Source organism: Protopterus annectens, chromosome 16.part0, assembly GCF_019279795.1.
Source record: "Protopterus annectens isolate FY-2018-M chromosome 16.part0, PAN1.0, whole genome shotgun sequence".
Lineage (NCBI taxonomy): Eukaryota > Metazoa > Chordata > Ceratodontiformes > Protopteridae > Protopterus > Protopterus annectens.
Genome location: NC_056750.1, coordinates 369,076,893 through 369,100,946, shown reverse-complemented (window position 1 = coordinate 369,100,946; position 24,054 = coordinate 369,076,893). Strand labels below are relative to the sequence as shown.

The following is a 24,054-nucleotide window of genomic DNA, read 5'->3' as shown; positions in this document are numbered from 1 at the left end:
AGTTGCCGTACGCCATTCTTTGGGTATGTATCCTGTAGTAAGGCTAAGATTAAACAGCAGCCTTATGTGTGGGTTTAGTTCCTCATTGAGTTCATGTAGCACACAGCCGGGGACACCGTCCGGTCCCATTGATGCTGTGTTTTTTGCTTAAGAGAGAGCAGCTCTCACCTGGGCATCTGAGATGTTTGGGAGGCTAGACTCTGGTGGGATAGATATTTCTCCTTTTGGGGGGGGGAGGGGAGAAATTTGCACTGAACCTGTCTGCCAGTATGTTGGCAATGTCTGTGGGTTCAGTGATTTTTGTATCATTTTGGACTAATTATGAGCATATCTGGGAGTTTCCACCCAGGTTTCTAACATAGCTAAAGAAGGCCTTATGATTGTCTTTTGTGTCATTAGTGATTTTTCTCTCAAAGTTGGCCTTGGATGATTTTATGAGTGATCGTAGTTTTTTGCTAGTACTGATCAGAGATGCCTTCCCAGAATAAGAATAATGGAATGGAATACTGTTTGTTTAGCAACACTCAAGGAAGTTTCTTGCAAACTTCACAGTTTTGCATTTCACAATTTTGGAGAAATTTTGTGCATGCTCCTTAAATACCTTGGAGATACGTTGCACATAGAAACATAAACTTGAATGACTGTAAGAGGTGTGCATCATCAAAATAAAGGAATGAAATATATTTTGTTAAGCATCACCTAAGGAAGTTTCTTGCAAAGTTTTACATTCTTGCCTTTTACATTTTGCAGAAAAATCAGTAAATTATCTTATTTCTCAAAGCATGTTTCTTATATGCTTTTGAGATGTATGCTGTGCATGTAAACATTCAGGTCTTTTTTTTTTTGTATGCGCAGCATGTTTCCAAGACATCTAAGAGGTATGCTTTGAGGACTAAGATATTTCCCTTGATTTCTCCAAAACTGTTAAAGGCAAGAACATCAAACATTGGCAGACTCATAGTCTGCAACACATGCGTGCTATTAAAATTTGGAAAGGTCCTTCCTGGGATGATGCTTAGCAACAACCATTGCATTCCTTTATCTTTTTGATTCTAGCATTGTAGAAACACCGAGGTTTTATTTTGTATGTGTAACATTTTTCACAGCTATAGAGGAAGTATGCTTTGAGAGCTAAGATATTATACTCAATTTCTCTAAAATTAAGAAAGGCAAAATGTCAAATAGTGCACAAAACTTGCATGCAATGATGCTTAAATAGGCTTTAATTCTTCATATTCACTATGCACAGTCTTAAAAAATGCAAGTCTTTCTTTTGTTTGTGCAGTGTATCTCCAAGGCATATAAGAGGCATGCTTTGAGAGATAAGACAGTACACTGAATTTCTCCAAAACTGTGAAATGTGGGAATGTCAGATTTTGCAAGAAATTTCCTTGGGTGATGTTTAATTAATAAGATAGTTATATTCCTTTATTTTGATAACATTCATTACTTACAAAGACTCAAGCCTTTTTTGAGAGGTTTGCATCATCAATGTAAAAGAATGCAACGTAGTTAAGCATCGTCCATGGAAGTTTCTTGCAAAGTCTGACATTCTTGCCTTTTATAGTTTTGGAGAAATTTGGTGTACTATGTTTGTCCTCAAAGCATGTTTCTAAGATGCCTTAAAGATAAGCTGCATATTCAAATGAAAGACATAAATGTAAAAGGTGCGTGCAGTCCACATAAAGGAATGTGATGTTCTTTTAAACATCACCCAAGGGAGTTTCTTGCAATGTTTGACACTCTTGCCTTTCAGAGTTTTGGAGAAAATGAGTGTACTATCTTAGCTCAAAAAGCATGCTTCTTTGATGCTTTGTTGATATGCAGCATATTCAAAATTATAAGTCAAATTTATGGAATGTAATAGCTTTTACTAAAATCCCCCAAAGACATTTTTGCAAAGTTTGACATTCCTGCCTTTTTAAGTTTTGGTAGAAAAGCTAAGGAAGCAGTTGACATGATCCCCAAGTATGAGTTACTTTAATATACTCTCATTTAACAGAGACAAGTTGACAGGAGTTGAGCAGAACAAGCTCATGCTGTATCTGTTGATAGAATGGGGTGGCTAGCACACAAATTAGGGACCCTGATCAGAGAAAAGAATATCTTAGACCTAGTACATGCACAAAAGAGGAAGAGAAAGCAAGGGTAGTGGTTCTGATTGTATGCAAACTAAAGTGTAGCTATACTGACGGAGGGAATGGAGACGTTGGCTAGTTAAGCATGGCAGTGGTGGCTATAGCAGGGTGACAGAATGGTACTGAATCCCTGGGATGGCTTATAGGCAAAATTTATAAAGAAATTAAGCAAAAATATAACAGCAATAACAACACACATGAGAGGTCATTAGGAAAGGGAAGGAAGAGAAGGCAAAGGAAGAAAAAGAAACAGGAGGGAGGTGAAATTCTCACAATCTGCAAGGGTGAGAGTGAAAGTATCCATTTCAAAACTAAGGACTCTGTCAGCTGGTTTAGGACTTGCAAGTACAGCAATGCTCCAAGTGGCTAGTATCTGCCAGGGAAGTGTGGGTCATTCTGGAGACGACATGTCTTGTATTCCTTCTGAATGCAGGGTCAGCTGCTTTTATCTCTAGTGTTGCTCTGAACATTTTAAAATGCATATTTTTATATAAACTATTCAAAATGCAATGCAATACAATGTAATGCATACACCTTATGTCCCTAAATATATTGCAAGATGTTCCATATTCCAAGAACTCATTGGTTTACTTTTGTCAATGAAAGTACAGCTATCACTACAGCTGTCACTACAGGTCCAATTACAACATCTCTGAACTGAGAATGACATAAATGTGCTTCTATTTAGTAACTAGTGCTACTAAAATATCTTTATATAAGAATTTTAGACAGCTGCAAAAATTGGTACAGATGTAGAAATAATAAAATGTCTTTAAAAATATGAGACAGGGAAGTAAATTCAACAAAATGCCACATTACACAGCACATGGTTATAGTGTAAAATAGTATAAAAAGATTATTAACTTGAAGAGAAAAGTGGAATACCCATGTAAAATGGTTCTCTATTTATTTGAAAATGACAGAATCTATAATGGTGTACTTTATCTATACATGCACAAATTATTAAAGTACCGGAGAAACCATTGTGCTGGAAATGTGAAATATAAGGAAATAAGATAGTGTTTCACGTGCATTTCTGCCTAAAGAAACCATTAGAAAAAGTAATAATGCTAACGAACTCTGATTAAAGCTGAGAACTGATGTAGCAAGGCCACCTGCTGACCAAACAGATTTAGTACATTTTCAAATGGCTGATCAAACAGATTTAGTACATTTTCACATTTTCTTGGCTGTCTTAATAATGACACTCTCATTGCTCTCTCCACCTAGAAGACAAAGCTGAAGAAAAAGAGAAATCAAGAACAATTTATTATGTAATTAATTACATTTTTTACTAGGGAGGGTTGTATCACAATGTGGTCATTCCCTTCTGCCAGATTTCATCTAATTGAAAAGTTTTAAAAAGAAGTATTTCCTCAACTACAGGATAAGGTGACCACAACTTTAACATTTATCTGAGTCAGGTGAAGGGTGTCGGGGAATAAAAGCCTCTGCTTTACTGTTTTTCTTTTAAATTGATAAAGTAAGCAAAGAAATGTCATATTTCAGGTGAAAAGTAGCTATTTTCTATGACAGATCACCAGCCTATCGAGCTGTAACGTCAGTGCATTATGTGAGAACACATTAAAATGCAATGATAACACACACTAAAGGAAAACTCGTTTGTGTCAGATATGTCTGAAATGGGGACAGAAGCAGCTGTCCTTCTGTTTCAGAGATGGTTTGTGTTTACCTGAGTGTTCAGCCTTTCTTAAGTAAAGTCACAATGGGAAACCATTTTCTAGGATAACAAATTAAATGCCCTGCATACCAACTGGTGTTAAAAAAATGTCACAAGTGTCAAGTTGTTATGATAAAAATAAATGAAAGAAGCATAAACAATTCTTGTAAAATATGAAGAAGATTACTATTTTCAGAGTAAGGACATCACTGATGGTCAGAAATATCTCTTCAAATAGTAGGAGTGATGATAATTGCAAAGGCCTGGTCTATACATAAATTGGAGTTTATATTAGGTTTTATTACAAGGTTCTTCATTTGTGTAGGAAATATTCAAGTTGTTTGAGATTTGGTGACTTTTTTAATTATCGGACCCAATCAAATTTTAGTGGTGAAAATGTCAAAAGTGGTTGCATGTGTGCTAAATTTTTTAAATTATAAAGCCCAAACAAGTGCCAGCATTGTGAATGGCAGAGCTGCATGCAGTCCATGGGCACTGCCCCTTTGGGTACTGTTACATAGGTCAGCCTCACAACAGTCGATCTTCACACCTGGCAATTCCTTCAACTGGCAGTGACGGGATGTAGCACAGCCACTGGTCAGTAAGACTCCAGACACCACTAGGAAAAATAAAATGAACAAAGCATTAATGAAAAGCATAACATCTGCACTTAAAAGATGAATAAAGAACTTAAAATATATGTTTATAAATATTTGCCTGTAAATAAAACATATAGTGACATTCTTTTCTGATTTGCCTGAAATGAATTCAAACTCCACAGCTTTTCTCTATTTAAGATGCCTTCATTCATAATCCTTAATCATATTATAAATAAGTTTTATATCTCTACAGCATTTCCTAGAGACATTGTCAGTTTGGTCATTGCTACCGAAAGTTACATTGCAAGTAAACACAGCTTCAGATGATTAGCAAGGACCAACATGACAAGAATTTACAAAAGGTTACAGTGAAATATCTTGAAATATTTGGGGAACACCCTAGGACTGTTTTCATAGCGTCCCCTTTTTTTACCTCAGTTATCTGGCTGCTTTTACAGTAATGGCATTGTTTTCAAAGATCACCAGCTTACAATGCCACACCTTTCTTATTTTCTACATTGTCTCCTGTCTCACACAATAGTGATGGGTCTGAGGCTTTGAGTTCCACAAACACTGCTGTACTGTTAATCTGCAAAAGCAGACATATTAACAACCTGTTCTTGCTCAAGGAATGCTGCTGACTACCGTGTTAACAGTTCATGGTAAATGTATGACAACTTGACAGATTATTCTGTAAAACATTAAAAAATAAGCTTCATACATATAGGGAGTATATGGAATTATAATGCAAAATTTACTGTTTGATCAGATCAGTTAACGAAAGGCTAGTCCATCTGTCTGCAGGTAAGATAGTCTGTTTGCATGTACCTAATGCTGTTTGTGTAATGATCAGGTTTTGTTTTAGTAGATGGCCACCAGAGTCACAGTTTAGTTGTGCTAGCCTCAAGCTCAAGTTAAACAAAATGTCATGCTTACTTCATATGGGTGCAGGCTTAAAAGAGTGAAACAACACATGATGTGAGACACAGGTATAGCAAGATGGGATAAGGACTGTACCCTTTGGTGAGTGAGTAGATGTGCCATAGGAATATTTAAGTGAGGAGGGTGATAACCACAGTACCCTACATGGTTAAAATGGCTGCTTCATACTGCTGGTTTGGGGGTGGTAGTTCTTCTTTAGAATTTATCAAATTAGTTGCTTTTGTTCTACATATACAGAACCAGCAAAACATCTTTACTGATCACACGGTTGATGATCTTGAATATAATGTGAACATTTTATGAAAATGTATAGCCTGGTAAGAAAATTTCATGCAACGCTGTCTAGAACCCAAACACAGAGGAAAGGTAGTGCTATTTCATGGAGAAAGGGGGCTTAAACTCCTTTCTCTTCCATTTGTCTGTATTTAAATAATTATGTTATTTCTTGGCTTATTGGTCAGAGTTCTCTAGAAAGATTATTTTGCAGGAAAGCTTATAATCCATCCTGCAAATACAGATGTCAGCTCAGGCAGATAGCAAGAGTTCAATTAGCAGTCAAAATAAAAGCCATCTAAAAGAAAGTGTTATAAAGAAATAAGTGCTAAATATTTCTGCAATATGTCAAGTGGGGTACACAAATGCAAAGCATCTGAAATATCAGACTTGCATGTTGTGGAATTATTTATTATTCTATATTTTAGTTGACTGTTAATTTAGTCAACCCTCTAGGTCAAATATTTGTTTTCAGGAGCAGCCTGTAAATCCTGGTCTTGTTTAAAGACATGCTTATAATCAGACCATATGAAAACTGAGAATGAATAGCTCAAATTCAGAAAAAAAGAGAAGTTCATAACCCTGCCTAGGGACTTACAGTGTCAGACAAGAAGTACCGAAGACCCGAAAAAGTGAGCATCAGTCTACAGTCTGGCAGGTGCAAGTACCACTAATGTCATCATCATGGAATCTAAGTTTTATTCTGAAAGGTGAAAGGGTAAAGGTTACTAGCGGAGGCTGTGCAGACTGAGTTTAGATATGCCAGTTCTTCTGCCTTGGAGCAGACATAAAGAAGAGAAATATTCTACAACTAGCAAAACAGATGTAACCAGAATGAGTTCAGAAAGACACAGGATTTTCTAATAGACTTTTGTAATTAATAACCCTGGTAAGCTAATGAAACAATTCCATTAAATTTCAGATTATTGCAGGTATGTTCTTTTGACAGATCTAGCCTCAGAGTTTAGCCATTTCTTACCATAATACCAAGATTTTGCCAGACCAGATAAAAATACAGTGGAATCAGGCTTGACTGGTAACTCGTGCTGGTTGCTCAACTTACACATATGATGCACTACTGGTGAAGTAAAGTTCTTATTTGGCAATGATTTAGACTTAATGGTAACTTCAACTGTAGCCCTTTAGCAGTTGTTTACCTTTCAGTGTATTTGTGTTTTCCCTACGAAATTTTAAATTGTTTTGGTGAAAAAAATAAGGAAATTTACTTAACTGGGCTTGAACATAGTAGGGATGTAAAATGATCTGTACTGTCTCACTGGACTCACCCAGTGGTCCGACATTTTAAATTGGTTTACTGAAGTTATGGCAAAGGACTAAGATTTTATGTATCGTGTCAAATTTCATCTTATCTGACAGAAATTTTTTTAAAAATACAAAATGAGGTGTATTTTATTTTTAAATTTAATACACTACAAAGAGAAGTGTTCAATGAATAGCTCATCTGGAATCATTTTGTTGCTATGTCTTGTTATGAGAATATCACTGAACATTGCATAATTTCACTAGTGTTTGCTTTATAAATAAACCTAGATTTCTCTTTTCATTTTTTTTATTTTATTGTATCTTTATGCAGCAACTCAATAAATAATGCATAATTAATAAAAGTTCCAACTGTTTCTTATTTAATTGATACAGATGAAATTATGTAAGAATCTTTGTAGAAAAATATGTTATTAATTTCTTAGTAGGTCACTGAGATGAGATAGTAAAATTTTGCTCTCATTAAACTGAAAAGAAATAAATGCCTGACTTCTTCTGTGTGGATAATAATAAGAATGCTTTAAAAAGAAGAGCGGTGGAAATTCTCAGAATGATCTTCAAGTGTCAGATGAAGCTGCCTTTCATTTTGTACTTCAGAGGCTTCCACAAACTTTAGAATACTTTCTGTTAGTAGTATACAGTTAAACAATGCAAAAGTTATCTTTGTTTTTGTATAATAGCTGAATAAGACACCCCCCCCCAGCTGAGATATCATCTTTTCATCTTCATTACTGCCTCATCAGGAAATATACATTTATAGGTCTGACTGTATACAAAAATCAAATAAGAATACTTAGGGGAAATAGTAACAAAGGCCTTTTTCATGTAAATGCATTCACCTTAGAATAAGATATCTGAAGCGTGACCTAATTATGAACTACAAATGTTTAAAAAATAGAGTCTTACCTGAATCTCATACACTCAGTGTTATGTGAAGCCATGAAATTCACTTGGTTTGCTAAATAACTGGAAAAGACTTGCAGTGGGCTATTTCAATGCATGGCTTAAAATGTGTCATCAGCTGGATTAAGAAACAAATTAAATTAAATAGTGTAAAATACCAAAACTAGTAAAAAATAAAAATAATAAATCCAACCACGTAAATAAGACGTAGATTTATTGTACACCACCAAAAAAGACTAAGCGCTTTCGCAAAATTCATATAGCATCATCAGAGTCATTTTGGTATCAAATCCATACTGTTTAAAAAGAAGCAGCATCCAATCACTACTCACAAATAATTAATTACATAATTTCCTATTAATTTAAACATTTTAACCAACTGTTATATATAAAAGCATATATATTATGATTATGATTTTTTTTAAAAAAAAATATATATATGAATACCTTGTATGTATGCCTTAAAAATTCACCATAAATCTATTTTACTACATTTGCCCTTTGCTTTAGCAATGGTTTAAGGGAAATGTTGTCATTTAACCCTGGTGAATTTTGAGCATTTAAATGCATCTGCCATCTCATTTCTTTAACGTCTACTTCATTTTCTATATCCCCTCCCTTTCCATCTATAAAAACTCTATCTATTATAAAGAAAATAAACTTTTTAAAATTGATACATTTTTTACTATGAATAAACAAAGCATTGAATTTATTGTCTTTTCTAATTGCTCTTTGATGTTCAGCTATTCTATCTCTTAGCTTCCGGTTTGTTTTGCCAACATAAAATGCTTCGCACGATACACAGGTTGCCACATATACTAACTTTAATGTATTGCAATTGCATTTTCCTGGGCATGCAATGGTTGCTCCATAGGAGCTTATCACCATATATGGCCCATCATTTATATATCTGCAATAACTGCAGGTTCCACATTTCGTCATTCTATAAATATTTTTTATTCTATTTTCATTTGTGTCCAACCATTCTTTTATATTTTCCCCCTTCTATATGTTATCCTCGGTTTAGCTCCTACTAGAGCTTTTGTTTCCCCATCAAGGAAGGTAACCCACTTTTCTGTCAATACTCTAACCAACCCAGGTGTCACCAAATTATAACTTAAAACCATTACATCTGTTTTTCTTTCATCCGAGTTGATTAATATTTAATTTATATCAATTTACTTCTTAAGAATAGATAGAAAATTTGTGTTTCTTTTATTTATAATTTCTTTCCTCACTTTCGGTAACAGGTTTAGTGGGTATCACCTTTCTAGGAACATTCCTACAAGTTTGAAAAATTCTCTCCCAAATTCAGTATCATCACTCACTAGTCGTAAAGCCCTCACCATCTGTCCTTTTACTATGCTCTTGAACTGGTGGAGGATGGCAGCTAGTAAAGTGCAATAGAGAATTGGAATAATTTTCTTTTCTATATAGTTTACTATTTAGCACATTGTTATTCTTACTCAAAGTAATGTCTAAATAATTAATTTCTGTCTCATGATAAGTACATGTAAACCTTAGGAATGACGATGTTGAGTTGAGGTAATTAATGAATTCACTAATCTCGTCAACCGTTCCTTTCCAAAGCACCAAGATATCATCCAAAAATCTGGTATAAATCCTTATTCATAAATATAGATTGAAATGCAAAAAGGTTCTCCCACTCTAGAAGTACTAAATTTGCAAAAATGGCAGCACATCTTGCTCCCATTGCTATTCCTGATTTTTGGCGAAAAATCTCCCCTTCAAATTTTAGAAAATTATTTTTTAGTATCAAATCCATGAAATCCAGCAACAGATTTATTTTGCTTTTATCTAAAGTTTTACTTTTCAACAGACTCTCATGGAACATATTCATCCCTTCTTTATGGGGAATAACGGTAAATAAATTGATAACATCAATTGTCAAAAAAAACTTTGTTCACATTCCCCTGTATTTATCATTCTCTCCAAACAGTGCCAGGAATCTTGTAACACATGTTCTACTTCCCCCAACACTCCTTTTACATTATGGTCTATTTAGGTGAACAAAGGTTTTGTTTTCGACCCTTTAGCTGCAACTATTTATCTAAAAGGTGGATTTTTAACGTCTTTGTTAACCTTTGGTATACCAAAAATGACAGGTAGTTTAGCGTGTTCTACCTTAAAAAATTATAAAGGGTCTCATTGATGTTACCATCCAAAAGTACATCCATCAAATAACAGTCAATCTGTGCATAAGCTCTGTTTAACTCATTAATAGAGACTCTCTCATAAATCATAGTATCATTGACTATTTTGTACATCCTTGCTATATAGTCTATAGCATGCATGACCACCATCCCCCCTCCCTTATCCGGTTCCATGTATCTAACTTCTCTATTTTTCAAAATATCTTTAAGTACTATTCTTTCTTGGGCTGACAAATTGCCATCCTTTAAACTCTGTTTTTCAATATTTCTCTAAATTTGATCTCTCATTTTTTTTCAAATATAAATATATCTTGCTTATAAGGGGGAACAAATGTGCTTTTTGTCTGTAATACTTGGTTGCAATTGCTAGTTAGGTCGATTGACCTAGTCATATTAGCAAAATAACAATTTAAATTCAGTTGTCTCACATATAACTTCAAACTTGTTAGTACATCAGCAACATCAACCCTATAGTTAGGAACAAAAGTATTTCCTTTATTTAATAATTCAAAATGTGCACCCCGTATTAGTGTGTCAGTATAATTATAAATGGTGTAGCCTGCTTTTTTGTTGATTATCACTTCCATTTCAAAATTTACATTTTCACTCAAATCTATTATACTTTCACTCAAATCCATTTCACATTTATTATGCCAAGGAAATACAGTATTTAATACAAGTTAATTGGTATTATCATCATTATTTAGTGAGGGTTTTTCTTCCCCCCAACCCTTGTAGTAGTGCCCCTGTGTTTGGTTGTTCCAATGACCACCTTTGTTTTTGTTTTTCAGTCAATCCGATCTCCAATATAGAAGGGGGAAAATATAAAAGAATGGTTGGACACAAATGAAAATAGAATAAAAAATATTTCTAGAATGGCGAAATGTGGAACCTGCAGATATTGCAGATATATAAATGATGGGCCATATGTGGTGATAAGCTCCTATGGAACAACCATTGCATGCCCAGGAAAATGCAATTGCAATACATTAAAGTTAGTATATGTGGCAACCTGTGTATCGTGCAAAGCATTTTATGTTGGCAAAACAAACCGGAGGCTAAGAGATAGAATAGCTGAACATCAAAGAGCAATTAGAAAAGAAAAGAAATTCAATGCTTTGTTTATTCATAGTAAAAAATTTATCAATTTTAAAAAGTTTATTTTCTTTATAATAGATAGAGTTTTTATAGATGGAAGGGGAGGGGATATAGAAAATGAAGTAGAAGTTAAAGAAATGAGATGGCAGATGCGTTTAAATGCCCAAAATTCACCAGGGTTGAATGACATCATTTCCCTTAAACCATTGCTAAAGCAAAGGGCAAATGTAATAAAATAGATTTATGGTGAACTTTTAAGGCATACATACAAGGTATTCATATATATATTTTTTAAAAAACATCATAATCATAATATATATGATTTTATATATAACAGTTCGTTAAAATGTTTAAATTAATAGGAAATGATGTAAATAATTATTTGTGAGTAGTGACTGGATGCTGCTTCTTTTTAAACAGTATGGATTTGATACCAAAATGACTCTGATGATGCTATATGAATTAAGCGAAAGCACTTAGTCTTTTTTGGTGGTGTACAATAAATCTACATCTTATTTACGTGGTTGGATTTATTATTTTTATTTTTTACTGGATTAAGAAACAATTTGTGTGAAGACTGGGCAAGAGGTAAGTAAACTTGGGCATCCTAATAAATAACTTCCTTTGGCCAATACTTAACTGTTGATTGTAAACCATTCAGTACAACAGGGCACATGTTGTAATAATAATAATAACAATAAAGAGTAATGTCTGCAAGGATATGCTTGCAGAAATACTTTTAAGTCATCATATAATTTTAATGCAAACCAATAGGAATGATGGAAAATCAGACTTAACTATGGTTGTACAAGCCGTTATAGACAACTTGCCTGTACTTAAAATTTGTAACACTATACTGAAGTGACACTTACTGCATAATCTGTATGTTTCACCTCATGAAAACAATGACTGTTGTTTAATCCAAGTTAGATCAGGTGACGTCTTCTTCTCAGTAATGCATGGAATATATACAGAATTAAGATTCCAGTGGTATTAGACTAGTTATCTTTCCCAAACAGAATAATTATGGAAAGATCCGAGCCGTTATGGCTCTGTTGGTCATATCTAAAAAAAATCTTTAGCGTTTCGGAAGACATCAACTAACCAACTTTTTAGAATATATCCAGCAACCTTCTTCATCAAAATACAATTCAGTTTCTACTCCCTGGACAGTAACACCTTAGCATGGAAGCAAGATGTCAGGTGAATGATCACTGAAGGTTTTACTCAAAAACAATGTTTCAGGTTTGAAGAGGTTCAGAGAAACCTCCAAAGGGAAATTTTAGAGCAGATAACTTTGCTGAAACATTAACCACACAATATGATATATACTTCATGTACAGAGGTAATGACTCCACTGTATAACACAATAATAACATACATACTGGAATATGGTTTGTTTGTTTGTTCACCTCAGAAGAATTGATGAAAAAGCTAGAAGCAGACTTAACAAAAGAATTACAATGGAAATATTTAACCTATGAAGGAGACATAAATACTGACATAATAGACAATAAAGTGTAATAGGTTAGGAAGACCTGAGTGCCTAGAACTTTTGGATATAAGCATATTTCTACACACATGCATTTTCCCCATTCAGTCACAAGCACAGATCAATATAATGAATCTGTCTCTTAACATCAGCAAAGTGCCAAACAGAACCATTCATTTGTACTAAAAAATAAACCTATGCATCTCAACAATTCATGAAGGTATGACAATATGGAGCATGTTATAATACAGCTGTTGTAGAATGGGATTCTGCTAGAGTTGTTGTTGTTGTTGTGTCTTTCGGCTTATCCTGGTTTGGGGTCGCCACAGCGGAACTCCAGTCCGCTAATAAATGTTTTAAATGTTGCATAGGACGCAGGCTAAATTAGGATGCTTGCTTAACAGACATGGTGGGGTAGTGAGAGCTACCATGTCAATGAAACACAGTAAAATTCTCAATAAGTGACAAAACAATTTAAAAGCCTCAGATATGGACAAAATGCATTTGTTAAAAAAACTTTGGTACATTGGCTTGTAAAGCCTTTACAAGTGAAAGCAGAACGTCTATATAAGCACCTCTCTGCTCAAATTGACATAATAGTTAAGGTGTTTACCTCACAGACAGGAGATGCAGATTCTCAGTAATGGAAATTGGCTAGGCTTAAAATGACCCAAAAGGGCAGCTAGCCTAGCATTTACCTATAAACTCAACTTCATCTTACTCTTCCTGGCCATAGTAAAGTCCTTACTTACCTCTTTGTTGGAGAGGTTTGGTATAATGGTTAAGATCTTTGCCTCATAGAGACAAAGTATAAGGTTTGATTCTAACCTCAAGTTGTTGGCTAAGTTCAAAATAGCCCTTCAAGGCAGCTAGCCGAATATTCTGCTATAAACCTATGAACCTGCATTTATATCAATGGCATTTACTATAAACACCAATGGAAATGCACAAATAATAAAGAATAGTCAATTAATTTCTTAAAAGGATAATACTTATACACTGTATGCTATCAACAATCTTGTTGCCAACCCATATGTAAGATTTATTATGATCCATGAATTTCAGTGACCCACAAAATAATGAAAACATAAAATCAACTGAGCATTGTTACAAATAAACATTTTTTTGGCGAGGGCAAACCTCTCTGCACCTCTGTAATCCCACATCTGTAATTATACTAACTCCAAGACTGTGAAAACTTTTGGATGAGGGAATTTTCTTCTCCAGCACAGCTCTGAAGTCTCACTGTTATAGTGTTTTATCATTGAGACTAAAGGAGTCACTAAAAGCTAACTAAGCCCACTTCAATCATACCTAGTGCAATTAAACATATGTACCATAGTCTATTAAATAATTCAGACCATGAGATTTCAAAGCATTTTACCTTAGAATGAATTGGGTTTCTGGTTTTAGGAGCTCTTTTTACTTATTTCCCATCTGATACTTCCTGTACAGCTTCTACTATGAATTGCTAACTTCCACAAAGCTGACAATTCAGAATGTAGAAAAATAATACAGGAAACACAGAAGCACAAAAAAAATAATAACTTTATGGGATTTTTTGTAGACAGGCAAGTCCTCCTACACCTCCCAATATGGCAGACAACGTCACATCCACTAAAGTTAGATATACTATCTCCACAGTTGCACTAACTTGAAGAAGGGAGAAATGTTCCAAAATAAGTGAATCATTGTTGGCATGCACTTAAAAGTCATGCAAGCAATGATTTCCTATAGAGAACAGTGTTCAGCATTATGATCTTTGGTGTATTTTCTGAGGACAACCAACACTCAAGGAATTTCTCCTTAGCCATCTATAGAGGAGACACCTGTAACACAGTTAATAAACCACTCCAAAAGTGCAGGAGGCAAACTCCTGCTTCTAAAAATAAACATGGTGCCATCTGGAAATTTGTGTTGCTTTATCTAATGAAGTAATTTACAAGCTTTACACCATTTCAGCCCAAACATCCACTTTAAAATGAACTGGAAAAAGAAAACCTTATTAAAGTCCTGTCATTTACAAGTATTCAGATTTAGAGTATGGCCTTAGACCTCAGAAGGGATCATTGTTGGCCACTTCCATGAGGAGGGAGGACCAAAAGACTCATCTCCATACCAACAAGCTATCTTTATGTTTAAACCAGCTAAGGACACTGTTTGTCTGATTTCAGTAAGCAAATTATTTCATCACTTGTCAAAAAGCAGTTCCTACAAACACGTTTCTGTGTTGGATAAAGCTGTACTAGTATGTGGCTCTTGCTAGTATTTCTAATGTCACTAAATGAATCACAATTGTACACTCTGTAACTTCATCTTTTGCACCCATGTCACCTCTCAAAAGTGTAGAATAAACTGAGAACACTTTTAAATTCTTCAGTCTTTCTTCATATTGAACATTTATCATTTCTCTAGTATTACTTGTAAGATATTTTTGCACTTTTTCTAACTTGAGTATATCTGGTCTACCTTCTGTACAGAATTATTTTGAGTAAGTAAATTATTAATTATATTTATAAGATATATAAACACCTTGCACACACACACAAAAAGTTTTTATTTAAATTATTTATGGTATAAGGATGGTATACATAATATATCGGCTAGATAAGTATTGTGTTGGCATCTTTATGTTGATGTATTTAAAATGAATGGCTATTATTGCATTAATTAATGAATTAATTAATCAATTATTGCTGAATGAAAATTATAGGTTAGCATGAGTATAAAGACAAGCTGTTCCATTGTGTTATTACTCTGATGAAACCTGCATTGTGGTGGGTGAAAGCGCTCAGTGTTGTTTAATAAATTTAAACCGTGCTTTTAGTTGCGTTTCTTTTTCATTTTTACCTTCTGTACAGACACTTTTACCAAACTCCATAATAGGTCTAACATTTCTCTTATAAACTGGCAGTACCACTTGTTCTCCTCTGGACCTCATTGTTCTGAAAATTGTTTTAACTCATTTTTGTCTAGTGACACCTTCAGGACCTTGTGCAGTTACATCCTACTGACAATTCTAAGCGTCAAATATAGACTGTTTGCATTTACACTAATAATTTCAAAACCATGCTACATACAAGTTACATAAAGATTTCATCTTAAAGCTTACATAATGTGCAACACAACTGGAATGGCATTTGACTTCTGTCTAATGCCGAGTAGGAGATATTAACTGGTGTTCAAATAGTATTCATTTATATTGTCATAACTTTCATATTATCTAAATAGCTCAACAACCAAGTAACACAGACTTTACTGCTTAGTCTCATATGAATGCCTACTGATGGATCAACAAAATGCTGCTGACAGTATGTCTGTAGCCTAAGAAGCTACTGAAATATTGTAAGCTATTTATATGTGCAGTTAGAGTAATGGTTAAGGTCTTAATCCTGACCTCAGGCCAATGCCTAGTTTGCATGCTCTCTCTGTGTCTCTGTGGGGTTCCTCCCACCTCCCAAAAACATGCGGAGCATTTCTATCTCAAACTCACTCAAGAATGGAGTTGTGGGCAGCAGCACAGACTCTAGATGGTGCCCAAAAGGGAAAAAAGTTGTATAGACAAACCACGTTGGGCATTATCTGTGGTGCGTAGTATTCTCAAGGTAGGTGAACATGGATCACAGACAGTGTACTCTATCACTGCTAGCTATTCAACAGTGTAAAAATTGTCTCAGGGTGAACTGGCTATGTTGACAAATGTCACCAAAAATGGACATGGGTATTTATCGGTGATAACTGGATTGAGGACCTGGTCTACTCCAACCTACAGCAGCGACCCATGCTAATGGTCAGTGCGGTGTATGTGCCTTATTTGCCAGTGTGTGCCTACCATAAAACCCGGCACACCCCTGGTCAATATGCTGACCTCAGGCCAATGCCTAGTCTGCATGCTCTCTCTGTGTCTCTGTGGGGGTTCCTCCCACCTCTCAAAAACATGCTATTTCTATCTCAAACTCAATCAAGAATGGAGCTGTGAGCAGCAGCACAGACTCTAGATAGTGCTTAATAGGGAGAAAAGTTGTATAGCAAACCACTTTGGGCATTATCTGTTGTGCGTACTATTCCCAAGCTAGCAGAACATGGATCACAGACTGTATGTCCTCTCAGGGCGAGCCACTCTACAATGTAAAAATTGTCTCAGGGTGATTAGGTCATGCTGACAAATGTCACCAAAAATGGACATGGGTATTTACTGGTAATAACTGGACTGATGATCCAGTCTACTCCAACCTACAGCAGTGACCAATGCTAACCCCTGGGTCAATATGTCCAGTTGCCCAAACTAGACTACATGGGATAACGCTATTGAGTGAAAGCTGGACATAAAACCAATCAACCATCCAAACACAAACTGAGAATTGTTACACTAAGTGTAAATTCACTGGCAGAACACAGCTTGGAAGGCTGAATATTTTATGTATCCAGGAGACAAGATGGAAGGGCAGTGCAGCAAAGCCACTTGGCTTGAGATCCAGAGTCTTTTACATAGGAGGGGAAAGGCTAGAAATGGTGTGGGAATTGTGGTGAGGGAGAGGCTTTAGAAGAAGTGAGGAATGTCATCAGAATTGTAGACTCATGACAATTACACTACAGTGTAAGGATAGGGCACTATTCATAATCTCTGCCTGACCCACAGCAGTGGTGTGATAGGGAGGAAAAGAACACATTCAGACAGCAGCTGCAGATCCTATTAAATAAAGCAGTACAAGAGGAACTGGTGTTGACAATACATGACCTGAGTACACACAGAATGGGATATGAAGACTGTCTGGGTCCACATAGGTGGGGCAACAGGAACAAAGAAGGAGATGCCATTCCAGACTTCTGTTTGGCAAATGGCTTGATGGTGGCCAACACATGGTTCAGCAAGAGAGTCAGTGGCAAGATCACTAACAAGAGTGGCAAACATGCAGCTAAGGTAGACGTCCTCCTAGTAAGGAAAAGACACTGGGGTAGTCATCCCCAATGAAAACGGTCAACTTATAGCATAAACCAGTGCTGCAAGAAGTAATGAGAGAAGGACATAATGTCAACAGAGACTAGCCTAAAGACTTGTAAGTTGACTGGAGAGAAAGCACAGGAGTTCAAGGAATTACTCAGGGCTCTAGCACCACAGGAAGAAGATAAAATGGGTGGAGTTGAACAAGAATGGCAGCATCTCAAAACAGCATGTGTGATGACTATAGAACAGATACACGGGTGAGCCAGGTATGGACAGAAGATGCATAAGGAAAGCTGGTGGTAGAATACAGAGGTCCAGGAAGACATCAAAGAAAGAAGGAGTGCAGGAAAAAGTGAGAGACAGAAAAGACAGACAACACTAAGAAGGAATACAAGTTGGATAACAAATAAGCAAAGAGAGGAATTGGAATAGCAAAGAAGAAGGCATCAGGGCACTCTACCAGTTTCTGGAAAGTGATTCGGTAGATGGTGCAAAGAATACTTATCAAGTTGCAAGGCAAAGACAGAAAGATAAAGAAGGTAGACAGTCACCCTTCATAAGGGATGCCAGACAACAACTTGCTCACCAGTCCACAGGACATGAAAGGCAGATGGAAGGAGTACTTCCAGCAACTTTTGAATGACAAAAAATCCACAGAATCTGTACTTCCCCAAACACCACTACAATGAAAGAAGAGGAGGAGCCCACCCTAGAAGAAATAAGAACAGCACAAAGGAGAATTAAGTCAGGGAAAATAGCAGGCTCAGATGAGGTCAGAGCCAGCAGATATGATCAAGATGTTGGGTGAGATAAAGGAGGAATGGCCCCCCAAGGGTACTCATAGCAGTATGGAGAGAAAGCTGTATTCTAGATGACTGGAGAATAAGCATACTAAGGATAAAGGGGACATTCACAATTGTGGCCAGTACAGGGATATCATACTCCTGCCAAACTGCATGAAAGTTCTGGAGAGGGTAATTGATAGCTGATTAAGCAGAGTAGTGGAAAGTAAAATGGGAAGTGAGCAACTTAGATTCAGATCAGCATGTAGCACAACTGACCCAGTGTTTGCAGCGAGACAGATACTGGAGAAGAAGCTAGAAATGAGGAAAGAGTTTAACTGGGAGTTCCCAGTCTTGGATAAAGCATATGACAAAGTACGGGGAAAGCTGATTTGGGCAGTCCTTAGGTGGTTCAAAGTCCCCAAAACAGTGGTCAGATTAGTGTAGCTATGCACAAGGCCTCAATGGCCCAAGTACAAACAGTGTTCAGTTTCACAGAGGGGTTCCTTGTGGGATTGGGTGTGCATCAGAGTTCAGCACTAAGCCCAGTGCTTTTCTTACTGGTGATGGACTACATTAGAAAGCAGATCAGAGAGGTCAGCTCAACAAAGCTGCTGTATGCAGACAATGTGGCATTACAGGCAAACACTGAGCAAGAACTTCATCAAAAGATAGGGGAGTGGAATGTAAAACTGAAGGCACATGGGAACAAAATGAGTACAGATTAGACAGTTACAATGGCAGCAAATGGAAGAAATCAGTAGAAGCTGATAATTGAGATAAAAAGGAAATTAGTGGAACAAGTTAATTATTTCAAGTATCTGGTAAAAGTAGGGGGTGAGAAGAAGGGAACTCTGAAGGATGAGGTAAAAGTTAGAATCAGAGGGGCTGCAGCCAACTTGCATAGAGTATCAGAGGTAATGTACAACAGAAGATTGCCAAAGAAGCTGAAAAGTAAGGTGTACAGTGGTGTGACCAGTAATACTGTATGGTACAGAAACATGGGCAGTAAAGCCAGAGCAGCTGAAGAAGCTAGAGATGAAGGAGATGAAGTGCCTGAGAAGGGTGGTAGGATACACACTGTGGGACAGACAAAGAAATGAGGACATTAGAGCAGAAGCCAAAGTAGCTCCAATTGCAGAGGTTAAAGAGAATAGATTACAGTGGTTCGGGCACATATGCAGAAAAGAAGAAGACAATCGGGATACGGATGATTTGAGATAAACAGGGAAGAATGCAAGAGGAAACAAGAGCATTGAGCAAAGAGATAGATGGACTGGATGAGATTACAGTCAGGACTGTCAAAGAACGTAGTAGAGTGGCATTGAATCAAGAGAGATGGCAGCTGACAAGACACCCTGACCCCATATAGAAAATGGGAAAATGGGGGTTGATGATGATGACGATGGTGATGATTTACAAAATATTACACAATTAACATTTACTGTGTTCATTACGACTTATAAAATCCAGTTGAAGGCCTAGTATCTAATTAACACTTTTACTGCAAAGATGTGTTTGTGCTGAGCAGTTTGCCATTTACATTTCTTTAATAACCCTTATGACTCCAGAGATATAAACAACTGTTTGAAACGTGAGGCTATAATATGATCATATCAAAAAGTTCTGGATTTAATCACTGGAAGTTAAAAGTACAAACTTCCAGTGCTCCATTGGAATGAATAACTTAATAACTAGAAAGCAATTCTTCATTGCTCTCTCCACCTGTCTGTTGAACTTTAATTCAAAGTCCACTAGGACTCCTGAACATTACATTCTTCACGTACTTCAACAAGTCATTAAGGCTTAATGAATACATCAGATTTTCAGTACCTAAGTGTATAACTTTGCATTTACTTGTATTAAATGATACTCCATGTGTTACTACCCAAGCATATATTTCATCAAGCTAATCCTGTAGTACTAACTGGTCCTTAATTGAACTTATCAGGCCTGCTACTTTTGCATCATCTGCAAACTTTACTGACTTCTCTTACTTCAGGAATAGAAGACGTACTGTAAGTACTCTAAACAAGAAAGGCCCTAGGATGAACCTTTGAGGTGCTCCTCTTTAAATATCATAATCCATTGATTCATCTCACCCTCTAAATATTCCTTAGCTGTTCTGTGTTTAACCAATTAGCCATCCACCTAAAAATATAACACTAAAATTCCAATTCTTCTAATCTGTTAATCAAAGCATGATGAGAAAAACATCAAATGCTTTAGCAAAGTCCAGAAATAACACATCAGCTGATAAATTACTATGCAATGCCCACATAACCTCTGAGTATAAACCAGTATGATTTCTTATAGTTGATCTCCCTTGCATAAAGCAATACCAGTATATATGCACAAATTTATTTTCAATAGACCCTTCAAGAATTTTGAGCAACACCCCCTCATAATATGTTATTATATCACGTTCTACATTAAGTGTTACTTTACTCCCAAATCCTTTCATGCATTCCCTAACAGACTTATATAAAGCTTTTCTATTATCTGACACATTTGACAATTTTGTATTCATATTTGCTCTTTGTTCTTATTATGAGAGATCTTCCTTTCCTAGCTTTCTCCTTATACTTGCTCATAATATGTTGTACTTTTCTTCATAATCCACCATTTTCTCCTTTTTATTGTTTTCCATCTGGGGAAGACAGAATTTAGCATGTAAACTGCCATTGCTTTTGTATGGTATGACTATATCAATTAAGGAATTGATTTTATTATAAAATGTATCCCAAATGTTTTCCAGCCTAATTTCCTTCAATGTTTTTACCCATTTCAATCTTCTTAGATTACTACATATAGACTAATAGTCTGCCCTTTAGAAGTTCTTACTTATTATTTTAGGCTTCATGACATATCTGTCCCTGTATTAACTTTGGAATTAATGACTGAGAAATGTGAATTACTCAAAGAGGCACAAACTACTAGATCCAACACTTCTACAATCACTTCTATAATCCTGTAATGTTAAAATTACATCTAATTCATTGTTTAACCTAGTAAAAGTAGTAACCTGCTGATTTAAAGCTACCAGCAACAGAGTAGACAGCGTGGTATGGCCACTTTTACTTATATCTATCATATTGCTGCAATTAATGTTAAGTGCTTTTAAGTCAACACCCAGCACTGCTTTTTGATAGCCTTAAATACTTCTTAAATGCCTTAGCAAATGTTCCTGATTCATTAGGTTTGTTATCATTTGATTGAACAGTACTTGACTAAAAATTAAATGTTTGAAGGAATTTGACCGAAGATCAGTTGACTGAAAGCCTATTTGACTGAAGCTCAGAAGAGTTTTTGCTGAGGGGTAATGCCACCCTGCATCCCCCTTAATCATATATACTAACTCCGTGTCACACAACCACTTGAGAAAAAAAAAAAAAAAAACACCAAACTCAGTGAATGAGTGCTGGTGCATGAGCACTGATTCTCAAGTTGTTGTGTAGCCAGGAAGTTAGTATATATAATTAAAGAAGTGGGGGTATAGGGGTCTTGCCTGCCTGCAAAAAAAACACTATTTTATGTTGTATTTTCTTATTTTGAATATTTTCAATGATTTGTGATTCATAGAAATGGGCTTCAATTAAATTGGTTTTGAGTCAATTGCTTTTCAGTCAGATGGGGTTACCGTCAATTAGTCTTCAGTCAAATTCTTTCAAGCATTTAATTTTCTGTCAAGTATTGTTTAAGTCAAATGATAGTAAACCAATTCATTGATATTATGATTACAGAACCTACAGTTAGTATTGCAAACTTTTTTGCCATAATAGAAAATTCTGATGTTGTGCCATTATGCTGTATTATAGACTTCATGCTGTATTTACATACATTAATACGCCACCACCCTTGGAATCAGATCTTTAATAGAGATGCCTCATATATCCCCTAGTAGCTATTGATGTCCCTTTATCACTGTACCATGTCTCAGTGAGAATACCTACATTTTCTGAGTGGAACAATGTCTCTAGCTCTGCAAACTTATTATTTAAATTTCTGGTATTGCATAATGTCATTTGCAAATGCTCATTCTTTCTTGTACCTGGATTACTTCTCACATTTATATGTTCTACCTCTAAAAATCCTTTATTATTTTTTCCATTTTATGGCTGAGAATTCAATTTTCTGTATGACTTAGATGGTAAGCGTATCTATCAAAATAGTTCCCTCTACCAGCTGTATATCACCGCCCCCACCCCACCCCACCCCCACACACACACACCCGAAACATATTACCATGTAACATTTTCCTTGTTATCCTATTATTTATTTATTTAATAGCAATTTGTTTAGCAGGTGAGTGAACTGGTCTGCTGATCCTTTTCAGTCATGACCCAGGTACTGAAGACAAATACAATAATAGTTATACAATATAAAACATTTACAATAACACAAGCATAATATGTACCATCTATATCCAACGTAGATTTACAGGGTATACAACTAGATACATTTTATCATTATCGTTTTGAGAAAACACAGCAATTTACACCAAAGTGTAGCTTGCTATAACAGACGGATGACCTACACAAATGGAGGTACTGAACTTTAGCTAGCCTCATGAAAGCAGGTACAATCAGCTTCATTTTGCAGGGGTAAAGAAAGGACTAGGCAGGGCTTTTTGAGGAGTACAGGAGTAGACAGGAAATCATAGAGGAACTCTTGTGCGGTAAGTAAATCAGTGGTTTAATGTGTTCTACCTTCTTTAAGTGGTTGTTCATAGGGTATCCAACCTGTGACTCAATTATGTTCCACAACTTTTTTGTTTGGTTTTGTATGGAAGACTGGAGGGTCTGAATATGGACTGCTTTGTGATATCTTGTAGGTGTTTTTTTTTTCCTAAACTTCAGAGGAGGGTGGATTTATTTCTACTTTTTGTAGAGGGGTTTATTTTTCATTGTTGCCATGCAAAGTTTCAGACTAAAATAAGGCTTTCAGTTCTTCTAGAACCCAGTGACTTTGCTTAGCTTTTACAAAGTATTTTTATAAAAGGGAAATACTTATTTTGAAAAGATAACACAGTGTTGGTAAGAGTTGTGGTGGCAGTTTGTGGGGAAAAAGAAATTAGAATGTTGGTCCAATCTGTGCTTGCAAGTGCAAGCATTAATGCTAGAATTTTTGAGGCTTTAGGCCAAAAGATAAGTCATGTTGGTGGACATTTCTTACCCAGGCTTATTTAAGTTAAATATTACCTGGTTACTTAAGGGGGGGACACAGAATACATACAGAAATCACATAAAGGGAGGTTTTGGTAACGTCAAGATCAAGGTGAGTGTATTTTCCTCTCTTAAGGTTGGGTCTAGTAGGATTTTTAATTAACTACATAAGGCTGTGAATGATGAGGAAGTCACATGTTAGATTTGGAGAACCTGAAGAGGTTCAGTTAAGATCCTCAAGAATGACAATATTTCTGAATGGGACTGAGTGTCAGGTTATGGAGATGATTAGCTGTTTGAACCTGCTTTGACTGCCTAGTAAAGACAGGCTGGTAAGAGCAAGGTGAAGGTGGAATATTATGTCTGTTAGGACAATGGCAACCAGCCAGTTAGGATAGTTATCACTGAGAGAGGGCTTTAAACTATGAGTGTACCTCTCAAATTATACTTAAAATGAGAAGGGTGCCACATCCTATCTCTTTTCTAGGTCTGGTATTGAAAATGCTTTTGTACCCTGAGAAATGATTCCTAAGGTGAGGTATGTTATATTTAATCCAGAATTTGGTGATGCCTATAATATC

The 24,054-nt window shown here is 35.9% G+C and overlaps 1 protein-coding gene across 1 annotated transcript in view; it reads right to left on the bottom strand.

The window, feature by feature from the left end:
* Positions 1 to 3,015: 3,015 nt before the first annotated feature.
* The window catches only part of LOC122790598, a 530,756-nt gene continuing 509,717 nt past the window's right edge, over positions 3,016 to 24,054 (bottom strand). The window contains exon 7 of the mRNA XM_044058125.1: positions 3,016 to 4,438. Coding sequence (XP_043914060.1) covers positions 4,254 to 4,438 — 185 coding nt within the window. The 3' untranslated portion in view covers positions 3,016 to 4,253. The remainder of the gene's footprint in view (positions 4,439 to 24,054) is intronic.